Source organism: Oncorhynchus mykiss, chromosome 1 (genome assembly GCF_057628025.1).
Source record: "Oncorhynchus mykiss isolate SJ-2025 chromosome 1, ASM5762802v1, whole genome shotgun sequence".
NCBI lineage: Eukaryota > Metazoa > Chordata > Actinopteri > Salmoniformes > Salmonidae > Oncorhynchus > Oncorhynchus mykiss.
In genome coordinates this window covers 86,904,510-86,923,391 of record NC_143022.1, presented here as the reverse complement: position 1 = coordinate 86,923,391, position 18,882 = coordinate 86,904,510, and the positions used below count along the sequence as shown (strand labels likewise).

At 43.8% G+C, this 18,882-nt stretch overlaps 2 protein-coding genes across 38 annotated transcripts in view; one reads left to right on the top strand and one right to left on the bottom strand.

Moving 5' to 3' along the window:
• The window catches only part of LOC110530841 (methylcytosine dioxygenase TET3), a 70,292-nt gene extending 63,371 nt beyond the window's left edge, over positions 1-6,921 (bottom strand). For 2 of the 3 annotated variants that reach the window (XM_036987128.2, XM_036987143.2), the window contains exons 1-2: positions 6,605-6,903; positions 2,736-5,562 (exon numbers count right to left, since the gene is read on the bottom strand). In XM_036987128.2, coding sequence (XP_036843023.2) covers positions 2,736-5,372 — 2,637 coding nt within the window. In that variant the 5' untranslated portion in view covers positions 5,373-5,562; positions 6,605-6,903. Of the gene's footprint in view, positions 1-2,735; positions 5,563-6,604 lie in introns of all 3 variants that reach the window. The other variant, XM_036987134.2, reaches the window with a different exon arrangement.
• A 224-nt stretch (positions 6,922-7,145) lies between these two features.
• On the top strand, positions 7,146-15,714 carry LOC110530770 (mitochondrial coenzyme A transporter SLC25A16). 35 transcript variants are annotated; one of them, XR_016497657.1, is made up of 9 exons: positions 7,233-7,586; positions 7,990-8,122; positions 11,108-11,198; positions 11,435-11,623; positions 11,803-11,924; positions 12,053-12,119; positions 12,233-12,379; positions 12,852-13,007; positions 13,652-14,493. XR_016497657.1 is itself a non-coding variant. In XM_021614050.3 (8 exons), exons 2-8 carry the CDS (start codon positions 8,040-8,042, stop codon positions 13,560-13,562), a joined length of 672 nt encoding a protein of 223 aa, XP_021469725.2. In that variant the 5' UTR covers positions 7,146-7,586; positions 7,990-8,039; the 3' UTR covers positions 13,563-15,714. The 35 variants fall into 35 exon arrangements, 23 of the variants coding, with proteins under 23 accessions (XP_021469725.2, XP_090099021.1, XP_090098965.1 ...); XR_016497639.1 differs by having other exon boundaries at positions 7,235-7,586; positions 11,152-11,198; positions 13,652-15,714; XR_016497638.1 differs by having other exon boundaries at positions 7,236-7,586; positions 11,152-11,198; positions 11,426-11,623; positions 13,652-15,714.
• The last annotated feature ends 3,168 nt before the right edge of the window (positions 15,715-18,882 follow it).

Here is an 18,882-nt window from a genome sequence, read left to right as displayed (position 1 = left end):
CACCAAACTGTTCCTGGATGGTTGGGAGAAGTTGCTCTCGGAGGATGTGTTGGTACCATTCTTTATTCATGGCTGTGTTCTCAGGCAAAATTGTGAGTGAGCCCACTCCCTTGGCTGAGAAGCAACCCAACACATGAATGGTCTCAGGATGCTTTACTGTTGGCAGGACACAGGACTGATGGTAGCGCTCACCTTGTCTTCCCCGGACAAGCTTTTTTTCGGATGCCCCAAACAATCGGAAAGGGGATTCATCAGAGAAAATGAAATGACTAACCCAATCCTCAGCAGTCTAATCCCTGTACCTTTTTCATAATATCAGTCTGTCCCTGATGCTTTTCCTGGAGAGAAGTGGCTTCTTTGCTGCCCTTCTTGACACCAGGCCATCCTCCAAAAGTCTTTGCCTCACTGTGCGTGCAGATGTACTCACACCTGCCTGCTGCCATTCCTGAGCAAGCTCTGTACTGGTGGTGCCCCGATCCCACAGCTGAATCAACTTTAGGAGACGGTCCTAGCAGTTGCTGGACTTTCTTGGGCGCCCTGAAGCCTTCTTCACAACAATTGAACCGCTCTCTTTGAAGTTCTTGATGATCCAATAAATTATTGATTTAGGTGCAATCTTACTGGCAGCAATATCCTTGCCTGTGAAGCCCTTTTTGTGCAAAGCAATGATGACGGCACATGTTTCCTTGCAGGTAACCATGGTTGACAGAGGAAGAACAATGATTCCATGCACCTCCTTTTGAAGCTTCCAGTCTGTTATTCGAACTCAATCAGCATGACAGAGTGATCTCAAGCCTTGTCCTCGTCAACACTCACACCTGTGTTAACGAGATAATCACTGACATGATGTCAACTGGTCCTTTTGTGGCAGGGCTGAAATGCAGTGGAAATGTTTTTGGGGGGATTCAGTTCATTTGCATGGCAAATAAGGATTTTGCAATTAATTGTAATTAATCTGATCACTCTTCATAACATTCTGGAGTATATGCAAATTGCCATCATACAAACTGAGGCAGCAGACTTTGTGAAAATTAATATTTGTGTCATTCTCAAAACATTTGTCCACGACTGTATGTGACCAATAAAATTTGATTTGATTTAACCCTTACTCTAACCCTAGCCCTAACCCTTACTCTAACCTTAACCCTAACTCTAAACCTAACCCTAAACGTAACCCTAACTCTAAACCTAACCCTAACTATAACCTTAGCCAAGCAATTGCTTATGAACAGATAGTTTGTTGATAGTATGACCATCTGTAGAGCATCTACAGATGGAAAATCCGGACTATCCAAATAAAGTGTGACCTTGAACTGTGTACAGTGCATTCATTACCTCTGTTTCTGTTCATTACAGAACCACTACCATTCCACTACAGCCCCATGTACCTGAAAGTTCCTGTGTGTGAATAAAGTTCCTGTGTTAACTCTTGAGCTGCATTATTCCCCCTTTAACCAGAGGTGATGTCAAATACACTACAAGTTTTCCTGCAACAGGGTGATCAAATTAAGATCCTACATCTGTATGGAGTATCCACACACTCGTTTCACTTCTTTGAAGTACACTGCAAGAAGTGTTACATTCACAGTGTTAATGTTTTTAACTTGTATTTTTTTAGAATTTGTTTGTTTCAACATCTGTGTTTTCGCATGTACATTGATTGTTATTGATCTTATGCTATGCAAAGATAAATAACACAATATTCTAAACCATTGCAATCTGTAAGTGGTTGGATTTACAAAGCAAACAGCAAGAGTAAAAATGTACTCTGACGGAGTTGTTAATTCAAAACAACACAAGAAAAGTGTAAAATTGCATGGGAGTGAATTAAAAACGACACTGAAAGGGTGAAATGGCCATAAATGTAATAATAATCAACCCTATGACCAGAGTAGTTTTAACTGAAAATGGGGGTGGGATCATATAAACCCCAAAATGCTGTTGAATTTAAATCCATGGGAGTTGAATTACCTCTTATTGCGATTTTACTATGTGGACTAGACTGGCACACATGAAACATTAGGCTCCATGCTGTCGTGGGGCCAGAGTGGAAAGCAGAGGACAGTAGAGGGTTAAGACCCCTTGGCCCTGGTCTCTTTGGCCCCTGTGGGTGGAGGACAGCCGCAGGGACCCGTGAATCCCTCCTTATGTCACCTCCTTTGTTGACCACAGTTGTCAAGCACAGTACCCTTTTATTTCTCATATAGTAGTAAATCAATCCAATCTCACCGTCCAGAACATTCTACCCTCTCCAACTGAGCCCGTTCTTTTCTATCCTCAGCGGTTTACATGCTCTCTCTCCTCCCACTTCATTTCACCACATATTTTGGAGAACCCAGAGCGCGCGCACACACACACACACACAAACACACCATAAATTGTCACAGACCAACAGACTACACCTCACGTATCCTCTCAGTCAGTCCATAGCATAGCATCGCCACAGGCATATGACAACTTAGAGAAGTAGTGACAATAACAAGCTGGCTTTAGACTCTCTGTGGCTTTGGGGTCAGTTGCAGTTAGGTGACTTTCTCAGCACGTACAGTATTCTCTAAAGAAGGGTCAATTGACTTGGTCAAATTTACTTTAAGGTCTGCTTTTAAACTCCTTATAATGGTTATACACAAGTGAATAACACAACGTTAAAAAGTTATGAGGTTTATAGGGAGTTTATAAGCAGCCTTTTCCAGTTTTAGCCTAAAGTTTACGCTACGCCTTAGAGAAAACCTTACCTGAGTAGATGTTAGTGTGAGCAGTGACATTGGCCTCCTCTTCCTCAGCTCCATACACTTCCTCAGTTTACAGATCTGGTGTCCAGTCCTGCGGTTCAGACAGCAGCTACACTGGCCACAGTTGATCTTCCTTAGGCACGGCTCACACCCTCCACACCTACTCCTCTTCTTCCTCTCCCTCCTCTGGATGATCCGTGGGGTTCGGGGCAGAGATGTGGCCCCGTCCAGGTGTCCCAGGTCCAGGCTAGGGTGTCCAGGGGGGCTAAGTTCCCCATATCCAGTCTCTGACTCAGTGTCGAAGGAGTAGGAGGATTGGGTGCTCTCAGAGCTGCAGGAGAAGGAGAATGAGAACTTGGAGCTAGAACTCTCCTGGTTAGGGATGCAGGAGGTCTTTGGCACTGAACCCAGATCAGATACAGAGACAGATGCAATATCTGTGTTTGGTTCAGACCCTGTGTTTGGTTCAGACCTTGTGTCTGTGTTTGGGAGTGAGGGTTGTGGCTCATCTTGGTTGTACTTGTTGTGAGTCATTGGACCAGAACCCAGGTCACAATCAGAGACAGATACAATGTCTTTGTCTGGTTCAGACCCAGTGGTGAAGACGTCTTTCTTTGTGTATGGGAGTGATGATGATGATGGTGGTTCTTCTGGGTAATTGTTGTGGTTGTTTGACAATGGACCCAGGTCAGGTACAGACACATTGATGGGGACCTCCGCGTTGGTGTACAGGTCTGAAGATGATGATGCAGACGATGAAGATAATTTTACATTGGGTTGATTGGATGACTCTTTGGTCTCTTTGTCCACTGGTCTGAGAAGTTGTCTAGCCTCTGGAGAGACAGGGCTCTCTGGGCTCTGACCGGGTGCTGGGTTTGCTGGGATTACACACAGAGACTTGTGGGGTTCACTGAGGAAGGCAACTGAGAGACTTAGTGATACTGGGTGCACTGAGGTCGTCTGTGATGTCTCATGGAAAGTAGTTGGGACTTTTAAAGGTTTATGGATTTCAACAGTTTGGGTAGGTTGGATTAGTTTTGCACCTTGGTTCAGAACCTTAATGTCATGTGACATTGTAGGGTGAAGTGTAAAGGTCGGGTGAGGATGAGGGAGAGGGGGTGACACCAGGTCTGAGGTAGCTGGTTCAGCGACAGATGGGGGATGGACAGGTGATTGCATCATCAACACATCATCCTGCAGAGGTGGCTTTTGGGGCTGAGAGACAGAAATACTGGCGCTTGTGTCTGGAGGTCTGCTGAACTCTCTCTTCTCCAGTCTCTCGTCTTTCTCCTCTCTTTCCTTGGTCTCCTTCACCTTGACTATCTCCACTCTCTCCTCCCCCTCTGCTTTCTTCTTTTCTTCATCAGTCTTCTCTCCTTCCTCTACTGCTTCCTTTCCGTCCTTCTCCAACCTCTCCCCTCCTCTCTGCTCCTCTGCATGAGTATCTCTCTCTCTCTGCTCCATCTCAATCTGCTCAGCTCCAAGGTTAATCTTGGCTTTGTCTTCACCTTTAGGGACGACTGACACTTCCTGCCTCTCATCACTGGTAGAGTCACCAAGCTCATGGCTCCGGTAGAATTGCGCTGACTTGCCCTCACTAATATTATTGACTAGCTTTTCCTGTTGTTGGTCAACACTGATGGGGACATTGAGCTCAGAGTGTTTGCCCTCACCACTATGGCTGAAAGGCTTATCGTGTGGGTCAGTACCAACCGCGTCACCATTATGGGCAACTAACTCTTCATGTTTGTCATCACTAGCTGAGTCATCAGTTCTCAGGTTAAGAGGTTTGCCCTCACCATCATGGCCGACTCCTGGCTCCTGCTGGTCAATACAGGAATGGTCATCAAGTTCAGTCCTCTGGTTAGGTTTGCCCTCACTATCATGGCTGACTCCTGGTTCCTGCTGGTCAACACAGGAAGTGTCATCAAGTTCAGTCCTCAGGTTAAGAGGTTTTCCCTCACATTCATGGCCAACTCCTGGTTCCTGCTGGTCAACACAGGAAGGGTCTTCAAGTTCAGTCCTTAGGTTAAGAGGTTGGCCCTCACTATCATGGCTGACTACCTCCTTCTCTTGGTCAATCATACTAGGGTCTATACTACCAGGGTCAGACTCCTCAGGTCCTTGCTCAATCCCTCTTTCGCTCCATCTCTGACCCCTTGCTCCCCTCGCCCCCCTCCCTCTGGCTTTCTTCCCTCCCCTGCTAGGCTTTACCGTCAGGGGAGGAAACTTCTTGGAGCACCCCATGCCCCGTAAGGACATCCTGCGCCCCGGCGGATCCTCTCCCACCCCATGCTGGAGCAGAGGATTACCCCGGCTCCTTAGCCTCACTGATCCTGTTACATGCACAGGGGCATGGTTAACCCTACCAGGGGACCCCCCCGGGACCTGACTGCCAAGCCTGCCAACCCCACTCCTCCCTGGGCTTCTGGCCGGCTGGGCCTGGGTCCTGGTTGTGGATCTTCGGGGTGGTTTTGGTGTCGACTGTGGGCTCTCAAAGGCTTTTCCTCTAAACTTGCTGGAGTTGGAGATCTGCCTCTTGGCGGTGGTGGTGGTGGTTGTTGTTGTGGGTATCACCTTGCAGCCATTCCTTGTCTGTGGTGGGGGTTGTCTCTTAGGGGGTTTGGGAGTAGGAGGCATAGTGGAGGATGTGAGAGGGCAGAGATGAGGCAGTCGGCATGGGAACCAGGTGAATGGTTGTTCTCAGCTGTGCTCCAACTTCAACTTTTTTTTCTCTCTTCCTTAATTTTTTGGGGAGTAGATTACTGGCTTACACTGACACTCATATGTTGATTTATTTTCCCACCATGTTGAAAACCTGTGCAAGGACCTGGAGGGAATTGATAAAGAAAATAAAAAAATATGTTAAAATAACTGTCTGTTTCTCTATTATATAACACACCCAAACACGTCCGTGTTTGACTGACAACACTAAGGAGAAAACGTTTTTATTTTCCTAACAAAACATGCCTGGTCACACGTTTTTTTTTGTATGTACTGGGTATAATAGAACCCAATTGTATAATTTGTAGCAGATGTTTAGAAATCTTGAACTGCATGGTGTTGCATTCGGGCAATGAAGCGTGTGACTGCAAATAGAACATGTATGAGGTATCAGGTGTAACTATATGGGTTAGTTGTATAGTGTTGAAGATTGTCGAGTTACCAGCCGTCTTTCACTTTCAACTGATCATGTTCAATAAACTCGCCTTGTGAGCCCACTTTAGGCTACTGCAGTTTTCCCTACTGTGTCCCTTTAACGAAAGGAATGGCGCCGGGCCTGCCGTGCCAAATACGTCCGTATTTGGCTTAGCCGACTAAACAGTTTACAACACACAACACCTTGTCAAAGCAATGATCCGTGAAGTAGAGACATGCTTATTACCATGTAGTTAACAGATTACACAATAACCCTTTCCTATAAATAAATGATTAATTGCAATATCAATAATATATTTGTATTATTAATCAATATGCTATAATCTCCAAACGCTCCTTCTTCTTCCGCATGGCGGTGGTATTTATTTTATATTTAGGCTAAGCCATTTAACAGTTAAAAGGCAGAAGTGAAGCCCTTTAAAAAAGTATAGGCTGCCACACAACACCGGACTTGGCTCGCGGCCTACTTTTTTACTGCACGAGTTTCAGACGGAAGCGTAATGACAATGTTGTAACCAGCTTGCAACACTTTTGCCGCGTCGAGTAGATTTTCTTGCACTTGACCGAATGTCCGAAAAATATCGAGTATTTGACACTCGTGGCATTGGATGGCTGGCTAAGCTATTCGTGAATGTCACAAATAACATAAGTGTTGTTGGTTTAGATGTTATTTACACGTTGACTTTAAAAGGCAGCTCAAATACTTTACATACCAGAGAGACAGTTGCACTGTCTGAATTGCTAATAATATTCCACTCCTGATAGACACTGACGATCATTGTATTGGTTTCACACGGAAAATATGGCTGGTTAGTAGCTCTTCTTTACAACGCTGATACATTGACACAATCTACCAATACTGTTTTATCAACACGTATATAGCCATACTGAATAAAACACCATTTAAAGCGTAAATCCTTCTTGTGTCAATCCATTCGGGGAAGCCCTCTCTCCCTCCTCTCCCAGACGCGACCTACGGTCTCGAGTCAACTCAGCTCTGGAGTGAAGGGTCATTGGGAAAACCTGGAATGGAGCATTTGTCTACTTTCTCTAATGAGTAGAGGTAACAAACTACTATCAAACTACTTCAAACCCTAGATAACCTTTAACAAGCTAATGTTTTGCTTCATATTCTGTATGGTTTACAACTGTGTAATAATAACTGCTTTAAAAATATGTTTTAGAACTGTGTAATAGTAACACCTTAAAAACACTAACCTGCTACACAAAAGTACTATTTGACCCTATATGTAGGAAATTATTAAGTGTTTAGGAAGTTGTTTACATATTATTAATTGACACATTTATGGTTTAATTATGCCGTTTTTATTATTTGCCAATGACGTCATTCGCATGAGACAGTGGATCTGTGCACATGAAGGGCACCAGTTGTTAGTGATCATAAAAACATGTGCCTTAACCCTTCATACATACATTTAACCGGTAGCCAGTTGTTTTTTGTATTGCTGTTTGCCTAATCACATTTCGCTATTCTTTAGCTACGCATTTCTCGCAAAAAATAGTGACCAGAAACTGAACTCACAATTGTCGCTCGGTGAGGTTGTCTCCACGAGTGCCCGCTAGGCAGGTTTCTTCGGGGAATCAGGAAGCGACGGAGGCTACCTGCAAATGCTAACGCTGGCGTGATATTTTTTTGCAACGGTTGTTCATCTGACAGTGTTGACCTAGCAGTGGGTAAGATAGCTAATATAAGTTATTAGTACAGCAACTGTGAGTCAGTGTTTGAACAGTCCATTCAATAGTAGAGATTCGAAATTGTAGCTAGTTGACTATTTAACGTTCATCTGCTAGTAACGGTAGTACGATAACTCGACTTCAATGACAGCTAGCTACTACTAGCTATTGTTTTGTTTTGACACGTGACTAGCCAGCTAACCAAATTATGTATTGATTATACATTGTTTTAGTGATCAACAGGTTGCGACGTTATGCCTCACATAGTTATGTGCCTCTCAAGGCAAGACAGAATGTCAGTGTTAGTAAGTTATATTGTTGGTCTGATAATGACGTGGAGCGTTGTCCTTTTTAATGCTGGGTGAGAATGCAATGTAGCTGTTGTGTTTTTTTCTTTGCATAGTTATGGATACATTCGGTCCTGATTGAACTCACACATCATGGCAACGGACGATGCAGTCTCACCCGTGGTCGTCCTGTGATCCCCGACCACACTCAGGGGGACTATCACTTTGTCCGCTCCTTCGTAGCTGGAGGTAAGGGCGGAGGTAAGGCTGGAGGTAAGGGCGGAGGTAAGGGCGGCTGCAGACTTCACTAGTGATGATAATGCAGAAATACAATACAGAACATACAGTAGTACACATCCAGTGACACAAGCCCTGGTTCTGATGAGCTGCATAGTGTGCAGGCAATTCATCTGGCAATAACAGACTACTATCATCTAAATTAAAACTCACCAGAGATCCAGAAGAAATGGGTATATGTCTACAGAGTTCTGACAACTTAAACACCTAGACCTTGGCAGAGCGATATAGGCATAATGAGTTTGTGAGTAGGTTTCACAGACCCAGATTAAGCTGATTTGTCTTGGACCTGGATTAAAAAGCATGCTCAATGGCGATTCTTTTTAGTCCAGGACTAAGCTTAAAGCTGAAATCCGCACCACTGTTCAGTCAGCATCAGGTGAAACAGCACCACTGTTCAGTCAGCATCAGGTGAAACAGCACCTCTGTTCAGTCAGCATCAGGTGAAACAGCACCACTGTTCAGTCAGCATCAGGTGAAACAGCACCTCTGTTCAGTCAGCATCAGGTGAAACAGCACCACTGTTCAGTCAGCATCAAGTGAAACAGCACTGTTCACCCCCAGCGCATTTGTTATTGTTTTTGTGTTGTTGATGAAACGGAGGAGAGGAGCATCCAGAATTCTGGGAAAACAAAATGGCGTGCAATGATGTCCGAGGGAAAGAAACGGTGTTGGTTGTTTGTTGCATAAACGTCTGGATACTAGCTTTAATGCAGGTTAGGGAGACTGGCACAGAATGTGCAGGTTATTATTTATATACAAATATAGATACGGTGCCTGGAGTAGAGGTCGACCGATCATGATTTTTCGATACCGATTATTGGAGGACTAAAAAAGCAGATACCGATTAATCGGCTGATTTAAAAATAAATATTATTTTATTTTGTATTTATTTGTAATAATGACAATTACAACAATACTGAATTAACACTTATTTTAACTTAATATAAAACATCAATAAAATCAATTTAGCCTCAAATAAATAATGAAACATGTTCAATTTGGTTTAAATAATGCAAAAACAAAGTGTTGGAGAAGAAAGTAATATGTGCCATGTAAAAATATGTGCCATGTAAAAAAGCTAATGTTTAAGTTCCTTGCTCAGAACATGAGAACATATGAAAGTTGGTGGTTCCTTTTAACATGAGACTTCAATATTCCAAGGTAAGAGGTTTTAGGTTGTAGTTAATATAGTATTTATAGGACTATTTCTCTCTATACCATTTGTATTTCATATACCTTTGACTATTGGATGTTCTTATAGGCACTATAGTATTGCCAGTGTAACAGTATAGCTTCCGTCCCCCTCCTCGCCCCTACCTGGGCTCGAACCAGGAACACATCGACAACAGCCTCTGCTCCACAAAAGCCGCGGCCCTTGCAGCGCAAGGGGAATAACTACTCCAAATCTAAAAGCGAGTGACGTTTGAAACAGTATTAGCGCACACCCAGCTAACTAGCTAGCCATTTCACATTGGTTACACCAGCCATTAGGCTGATAGGCTTGAAGTCATAAACAACGCTGTGCTTGCGAAGAGCTGCTTGCAAAACGCACGAAAGTGCTGTTTGAATGAATGATTACCAGCCTGCTGCTGCTCAGTCAGACTGCTCTATCAAATCAGACTTAATTATAACATAATAACACACAGAAATACGAGCCTTTGGTCATTAATATGGTCGAATCCGGAAACTATCTTTTCGAAAACATTATTATTATTTCAGTGAAATACGGAACCGTTCGGTATTTTATCTAACAGGTGGCATCCCTAAGTCTAAATATTCTTGTTACATTGCACAACCTTCAATGTATGTCATAATTACGTAAAATCCTGGCAAATTAGTTCGCAATGAGCCAGGCAGCCCAAACTGTTGCATATACCCTGACTCTGCGTGCAATGAACGCAAGAGAAATGACACAATTTCACCTGGTTAATATTGCCTGCTAAACTGGATTAGTAGTTATAACTAGTGATTATGATTGATTTTTTTTTATAAGATAAGTTTAATGCTAGCTAGCAATTTACCTTGGCTTCTACTGCATTCACGTAACAGGCAGGCTACTCGTGGAGTGCAATGGTTAGAGCGTTGGACTAGTTAACTGTGTGGTTGCAAGATTGAAACCCTGAGCTGACAAGGTGAAAATCTGTCGTTCTGCCGCTGATCAAGGCAGTTAACCCACCGTTCCTAGGCCGTCATTGAAAATAAGAATGTATTCTTAACTGACTTGCCTCGTTAAATAAAAGGTATAAAGAATAATCGGAAATCGGCGCCCAAAAATACAGATTCCTGATTGTTATGAAAACTTGAAATCGGCCCTAATTAATCGGCCATTCCGATTAATCGGTTGACCTCTAGCCTGGAGAAGTCACATGACGGTGGTCAAGGTCTGTTGTCTATACAGTAGATACGGTGCCTGGAGAAGTCACATGACAGTGGTCAAGGTCTGTTGTCTATACAGTAGATACGGTGCCTGGAGAAGTCAAATGACGGTGGTCAAGGTCTGTTGTCTATACAGTAGATACGGTGCCTGGAGAAGTCACATGACGGTGGTCAAGGTCTGTTGTCTATACAGTAGATACGGTGCCTGGAGAAGTCACATGACGGTGGTCAAGGTCTGTTGTCTATACAGTAGATATGGTGCCTGTAGAAGTCACATGACGGTGGTCAAGGTCTGTTGTCTATACAGTAGATACGGTGCCTGGAGAAGTCACATGACGGTGGTCAAGGTCTGTTGTCTATACAGTAGATATGGTGCCTGTAGAAGTCACATGACGGTGGTCAAGGTCTGTTGTCTATACAGTAGATACGGTGCCTGGAGAAGTCACATGACGGTGGTCAAGGTCTGTTGCTATAACTGTTTGTGTGTATCATCATCCATCTGCCAGTTATATTGAGGCTATTACTCTGTTCTATCTGTAACTAAGATTGTCTTATTAGTCAGATGGTGAACATGCCAAATACACCATCGCTTCTCTGGACAGAGTGAAGATCTTACTGCAAGCCAACAGTCCCCACGACAAAGACCTGGGTAAGAACTGGATAACTCTGCTGCGGTGGAAGTGTTACTGAACATGTAAACATGTCAGTTGGTTTGTCAGTGTCACTCATGTATCACCCCTCCCATGGACATCTGACACAGGTTTTCCTTCTTCTACCACCTGGTTGCAGCGAAAACTAAACTATGACATCCCTCCACACAATTATCTCATGCTTATTTCTCTCCTTCACTCTCTCTCCCCTCCCTCTCTCCTCGAGGTGTGGTAGCTACTCTCCGTGTCGTGCCAAGAGAGGAGGGTTACCTGGGGCTCTATAAAGGCAATGGGGCCATGATGGTCAGGATATTCCCCTACAGAGCTATCCAGTTCATGGCCTTTGACAAATACAAGAAGATCCTCAGTAAACAGCTGGGCGTCTCTGGACACATCCACAGGCCCGTGGTCGGTGCTATGGCAGGTGAGAGAAGATCAGTGGTGGAAAGGGCCTCTTTCATGGCAGGGAGGGAGAATCCAGAAAATACAAACAGAGGCTTGTATAATGCAGAGAAGATACTTCCTTACTCCTGATTATTTTTCAACAAAACACCAACAGTTGTTGGTTAGTATATTTTATCTTACCATGTTATTGTTACTCAGGGATGACAGCAGTGATATGTACGTACCCTCTTGACGTGATCAGAGCCTGTCTGGCTTACCAGATGAAAGGACACCATCGCTACACGGGCATCAGAAATGCCTTCCAGACCATATACCTAAAGGTATGCTATTTCATTTATTCTGACCTATCCCTTTATTTGTCTTTCAGTTTCACATTCAACCTGTTACCTGTGTTTGTGTTTCTCATTAACTGATTCTCAGTGGTGGTGTTTATTTGTAATTTTTAAAGGAAGGAGGCATCCCTGGCTTCTACAAGGGACTGATCCCAACCCTTATAGGCATGACTCCATATGCAGGTGAACACACACACACACACACACACACGGTGTTGTGACTAACTTTTTGTCCACTTCATTGTGTGCCTCATTTGTTTTGTCCTCCTCTGCTCTCCCTCCCTCCCTCCCTCCAGGGTTCTTGTTCATTACCTTCAGCACGTTGAGGACTTCCCAGAGATACTGGGACGACCGTCCTCAGACAACCCAGAGGTGCTGGTGCTGTAGACCCACGTCAACTTGCTCTGTGGAAGGGGTGGCCGGAGCTGTCCACAGACCATATAGTAGGTTGATTGATTGACTAATTGGGTGTTTGACTGATGAATTGATTGATTTTAAAGACCTACCCTCTTCTCTTCTCCCTGTTACCCTCCTTTCTTCTACCTCTACATGTTCCCCTCTTCTCCTCTCCCTGTTCCCCTCTTCTCCTCTCCCTGTTCCCCTCTTCTTCTCTCCCTGTTCCCCCCCTACTCCGTCTCCTCTCCCTGTTCCCCTCTTCTCTTCTCCACCCCCTTTTCACCTCTCCGTCGTCTCCTCTCCCCGTTCCCCCTTCTCCGTCTCCTCTCCCTGTTCCCCCCTTCTCCGTCTCCTCTCCTTGTTCCCACCTTCTCCGTCTCCTCCTTGTTTCCCCCTTCTCCGTCTCCTCTCCCTGTTCCCTTCTTCTCTTCTCCACTCCCTGTTCACCTCTTCTTTGTCTCCTCTACCTGTTCTTCTCCTCTCCCTGTTCCCCCCTTCTCTTCTCTGTCTCCTGTCCAGAGTACTCCTGTTCTCCGTCTCCTCTCCCAGCTATCCTCTAGATGTTGCCTGGAGAAGGATGCGGTTAGGAGTGGTGCTTCCTGAATCTGACAAATGTCGATAAGTGGCGCCATTTAACCCTTCCTCTCCAAACACAGGGCTCTTATTAAATAAAAAGTATATACCCCTGCACATATAATCTAATGTATTACGATCTGAAAGGCAAAAGGACCCTGTTTGAATACTCAGAAAAATCGCTTGGCAATAGGAGTTTTGTGGAGTGTGGGTATTATTGAGTCGTGCCTTGCCGTGCAGTCATGAGTGAACATGGTTGATCCTCAAGGAGACTACAGCATACCAGGCCTGCCTTTCACAGTTCACCCTGCTGCACCGTGGCAGTGGAATTACTCCAGCACCTGATACTCTGTAATGATTTACTAGACAACCTCCTCACTTAGAGTAAGACTGTTGAGTTACTATGTTCTACTCCATACAATGAGGGCTTGTGTGTCTGATGATGTCATTCCCGAGCCTGTGTGTATGTCTCTGTCTGTATTAACCAGCCAAACAGACTGGCAGAATAACCTCTTCCAAACATCTCTAACTGATTTTTATATTTTATTATCATGTAATTAACATATTACAATGTAATTGATAAATACGTTCCTGCTAAGCACTGTAAAATAAAGCATAACTTTGTCTTCCCACTTGACTCCCTCTACAGTGCCCTGACCAAGACTCTTGTATACAGTCAGTATGGGGTGAAGAAGGGTCTGTACAGAGGCCTGTCTCTCAACTACATCTGCTGTGTGCCCTCACAGGCTGTGGCCTTTATCACCTATGGGTTGATGAAGCAAACCATCCACCTCAACTAGCTGCTCCCTCACCATCCATCTCTACCCTTCATCGTTGCATAGCGGGACTGAGGCACGTTCACTGGGGATAAACGTTCTGAAAGGTTTAGAAAGATCCCTAGCAGCTGTCTATCTCAAAACAGCCTGAACAAGAGCGTTCTCTGGGGCTATATGTTCTGTAATGTTAAGGGAATATTGCCTATTAGATATGTTAATTTGCCCTAGTAAACGTTTTCAGTTTTAAGGAAGTCGAAGGTGTTGACCCCTTCTACCAGAGGCGGCCATTGTGGCTCAGCCACTGGAGCCGAGCCTAGTAGCTGCTTACCCCAGTCGGAAAGCAGAGGAATGCTAGGCACTGGGCCCCATGGCAGTGCTAATCCAGTGCCCATGTCTGTGTCTGCGCCTATAATGTTGTGCTGAAACCATCCGCCAAACCTGTGGCTTGGCTTTGGACAACACCCTGGCAACTATTGCCATGGATACCTATAGACAATGGCTTCCTCTGCTTCGATGGGCAGCTATGGGCAATGAACCCCTAACAACACTCGTTGGTAATGCCATAGAAACCCAATTATGTACACTGCTCCCCCATCCTACCCCACCACCCGCCCGTCACCCAGCCAATGACGGAAGGGAAAGTCACACCGGACAATCTGGCTTATCCAATCGGAGGCCTTCTTTTCCTCATGTACCTACAAATCTAGACCCATAATCAATGAGACAAGGATTTAAATGTGTAGTATGTCAGTTATAAGAGTCCAGATTCAACTATCGAACATTTTATGAGAATAAAGAAACACTCCCCAGGCTTGTGTTGAACACAGAACTGTACTTTTTGAGCAGCCTAAGTCTAATAGAATTCTAATGATAAAATCCCACATCAGTTTGTTGAAAACTGAACATAATTAATTTTTTATTTTGATACTCCCCCAAAAAGTCTTATTGTCTGTCTGACATCGAAACAGGTTTGCTTTCTAATTTGTTCACCCCATGCAGTTTAACAGATGTGTCTCTGTAGGAGTGTTGTCTTTGGTATTGACGTGTGTGTGTGTGTGTGTGTGTGTGTTAAAGCATCTGTTCAGGTTTCAGTGTGTAGTGTGTCTCTTGTCTATGGTGCAGGTTAGATTCAGGGAATGAGGCCGTGATTTACTATTGTAGCGTGCAGAAACAGTTATGTCTCATTCTAATGATGTTGTGTATCTACCGGGAGGATTTAGAATTTATAGAGATGTGTGTCTATGAGAGAGTCCAAGGGACTAGTATCCAGTAGGGTTGCAAAATTCAACTTTTCCAAAATGCCCAGGTTTCCCAGACATCCCAGGTACAGGATGGAAATGGAACACGTTGGAATTTTGGGAAACTTACCTACCAGAAGACTGGTGTTGACATTGTTCCTATAAGAGGACCATGAACTGATGTATGGACTGATGGCGGTGGTTCTAACATATGTTATATTTGCTCCCCGTCTACATTTCCTGTGTTTAGGTGTGTGTAGAAAGAGTTTGTCAGCTACTGAGATCTAGACACTAGCATAAATAAATACATGTAAGATGGTGCTATATAATTTGAAGCACCCAAATGGAAACCTGAGTTAAGCACTTCAGGAAGAAACTTGCACTTGGAAGATGTGGATGTCTATTAAGGCAGCCCCCCGCACCTCTCTGATTCAGAGGGGTTGGGTTAAATGCGGAAGACACATTTCAGTTGAATGCATTCAGTTGTACAACCTGCTAGTTATCCCCCTTTCCTTTGGCTCTTTTGTGTTTATTTATGATAGTGTAGTATGACTCTGTCCACAAGGGGTCAGAAACGAGTCCGTAATATGTTTACCCACAACAACAGCCTGCCCTGGATGTAACTGGACTTTACATTACCATGCTGAATCAAAATCAAATAATGTATTGATCACATGCGCCAAATACAATAGGTGTTGGCCGTACCGTTAAATGCTTACTTACAAGCCCTTAACCAATAATGCAGGGTTTTAACAAAGTAAGAGAAAATGTGCTAAATAAACTAAAGGAACGATAGCCTCATTATTGTTATTTTATTGTGTTACTATGTACAAAGCCTCCATACCCACTACAGAGGTTTCTGTAATCTTATCAGTCCATTGTTATCATGATGATCCCCACACTGGAGTGCCTTATGAATATGGGCATTGTTCTTATCTTGTTAAGACAAATGATGTAAGGAAATAGGAAGTCATGAGAATCATATGTACACTACCGGTCAAAGGTTTTGCAACACCTACTCATTCAAGCGTTTTTCTTTATTTGTACTATTTTCTACATTGTAGAATCATAGTGAAGACGTCAAAACTATGAAATAACCAAATCAAATTTTATTTGTCTCATGCGCCGAATACAACTGCTGTAGACCTTACAGTGAAATGCTTACTTACAAGCCCTTTACCAAGTTTGAAATATCCAATAAATGTTGTTCCATTTCATGATTGTGTCCCACTTGTTGTTGATTCTTCACAAAAAAATACAGTTTTATATCTTTATGTTTGAAGCCTGAAATGTGGCAAAAGGTCGCAAAGTTCAAGGGGGCCGAATACTTTCGCAAGGCACTGTACCTACCCTTACCACCTGGGGGCGGCCCGTCAGGAAGTCCAGGATCCAGTTGCAGAGGGAGGTGTTTAGCTTAGTGATGAGCTTTGAGGGCACTATGGTGTTGACCGCTGAGCTGTAGTCAATGAATAGCCTTCTCACATAGGTGTTCCTTTTGTCCAGGTGTGAAAGGGAAGTGTGAAGTGCAATATAAATTGTATCATCTGTGGATCTGTTGGGGCGGTATGTAAATTGGAGTGGGTCTAGGGTTTCTGGGATGATGGTGTTGATGTGAGCCATGACCAGCCTTTCAAAGCACTTCATGGCTACAGACATGAGTGCTTCGGGTTGGTAGTCATTTAGGCAGATTACCTTAGTGTTCTTTGGCACAGGGACTATGGTGGTTTGCTTGAAACATGTTGGTATTACAGACTCAGACAAGGAGAGTGAAAATGTCAGTGAAGACTTGCCAGTTGGTCAGCGCATGCTCAGGGGTACACGTCCTGGTATCCGTCTGGCCTTGCGGCCTTGTGAATGTTGACCTGTTTAAAGGTTTTACTCACATCGGCTGCGGAGAGCGTGATCACACAGTCGTCCGGAACAGCTGATGCTCTCATGCATGTTTCATTGTTATTTTGCTTGTCTGGTAGGCTCATGTCACTGGGTAGTTCTCAGTGGAATCATGTAGCACACATGGAATCATGTAGTAACCAAACAAGTGTTAAACAAATCAAAATATATTTTATATTTGAGATTCTTCAAATAGCCACCCTTTGCCTTGATAACAGCTTTGCACACTCTTGGCATTCGCTCAACCAGCTTCATGAGGTAGTCACCTGGAATGCATTTCAATTAACAGGTGTGCCTTGTTAAAAGTTCATTTGTGGAATTTCTTTCCTTCTTAATGTGTTTGAGCCAATCAGTTGTATTGTGACATGGTAGGTGCGGTATATAGAAGATAGCCCTATTTGGTAAAAGACCAAGTCCATACTATGGCAAGAACAGCTCAAATAAGCAAAGAGAAAAAACGACAGTCCATCATTACTTTAAGACATGAAGGTCAGTCAATACAGAACATTTCAAGAACTTTAAATGTTTCTTCAAGTGCAGTCGCAAAAACCATCAAACGCTATGATGAAACTGGCTCTCATGAGGACCACCTCAGGAATGTAAGACCCAGAGTTACCTCTGCTGCAGAGGATAAGTTCATTTGAGTTACCAGCCTCAGAAATTGCAGCCCAAATAAATGCTTCACAGAGTTCAAGTAACAGACACATCTCAACATCAACTGTTCAGAGGAGACTGTGATTCAGGCCTTCATGGTTGAATTGCTGAAAGAAACCGCTAGTAAAGGACACCAATAAGAAGAAGAGACTTGCTTGGGCCAAGAAATATGAGCATTGAACATTAGACTGGTGTAAATTTGTCCTTTGGTCTGGAGTCCAAATTGGAGATATTTGGTTCCAACCGCCGTGTCTTTGTGAGATGTGATGTGGGTGAACGGATGATCTCCGCATGTTGTATTTCCCACGTAAAGCATGGAGGAGGAGGTGTAATGGTGTGGGGGAGCTTTGCTGATGACACTGATTTATTTAGAATTCAAGGCACAGTTAACCAGCATGGCTACCACAGCATTCTGCAGCAATATGCCATCACATCTGGTCTCAATAGTCTAAAGTCACTTCTTTTCCCAATCTGCTTTCCTTCAGCTGCACTGAACGAGCTGGTTAGGTAAACACTACTTCCTGGTAGGCCTCTTCCATACTGCTTTCAGCTATCCTGTGTTTTCAGATCAGTGCAGAAATGGAGAGGATTTTGTTTTAGTGGACAATTTAAAATACATAAAAAATGTACACCCGGCAACAGATACATACCATTAACTGTCAATGATATAAAAAATAAAAAAAGTTGAAAGACTTGTTTCCATTGTGGTCCACTTTTTTTTCTTACTATTGAGATGCACCCTCTAACTTCCCCGAAGGCCAAGCAACACAAGACTTACATGTACGTTACAGGGCTATAAAATGATGAGGCCATACTCTCTTTGGAGCACTGATGCTCTGTCCCAACACACATTTCTCCTATGGGAATTTACCAATCATTTCTCCCAGCCCACGCATGGCACTTAGCCCTTAGCCTTCACCTCTTAAGTCAATCTCATCAATGCTCAGACTTTATTCTCTATGGTCTTTTGTACAAGATTTGTTATTTTGGCGCTAGGGAACTTTATGCAATCGTTTTTTTATTTAACCTTTATTTAACTAGCAAGTTGGTTAAGGACAAATTGTTATTTACAATTACGGCCTACCCCGGCCAAACCTGGGCCAATTGGGACTCCCAATTACAGCCGGATGTGATACAGCCTGGATTTGAACCAGGGAATGTAGTGACACCGCTCTGCACTGAGATGCATTGCCTTAGACCGCTGCGCCACTCGAGAGCCGTGTTTAGTTGACTGAAACCAGGGTTATGTTCAGCAGTGTAAACGTGGGAGAAAACATTTTGTCAAATGCAAATGACAGATTGAGGTAGCATCTTTTCTGTTTCACAGCGTTTCATCCCATTGAGGTGCCTGCTGAATGTGACCTTGTTGAAACAGTTTTGTGAATCCTATCATGGGTTTAAGACATGATTGTCTCAGTT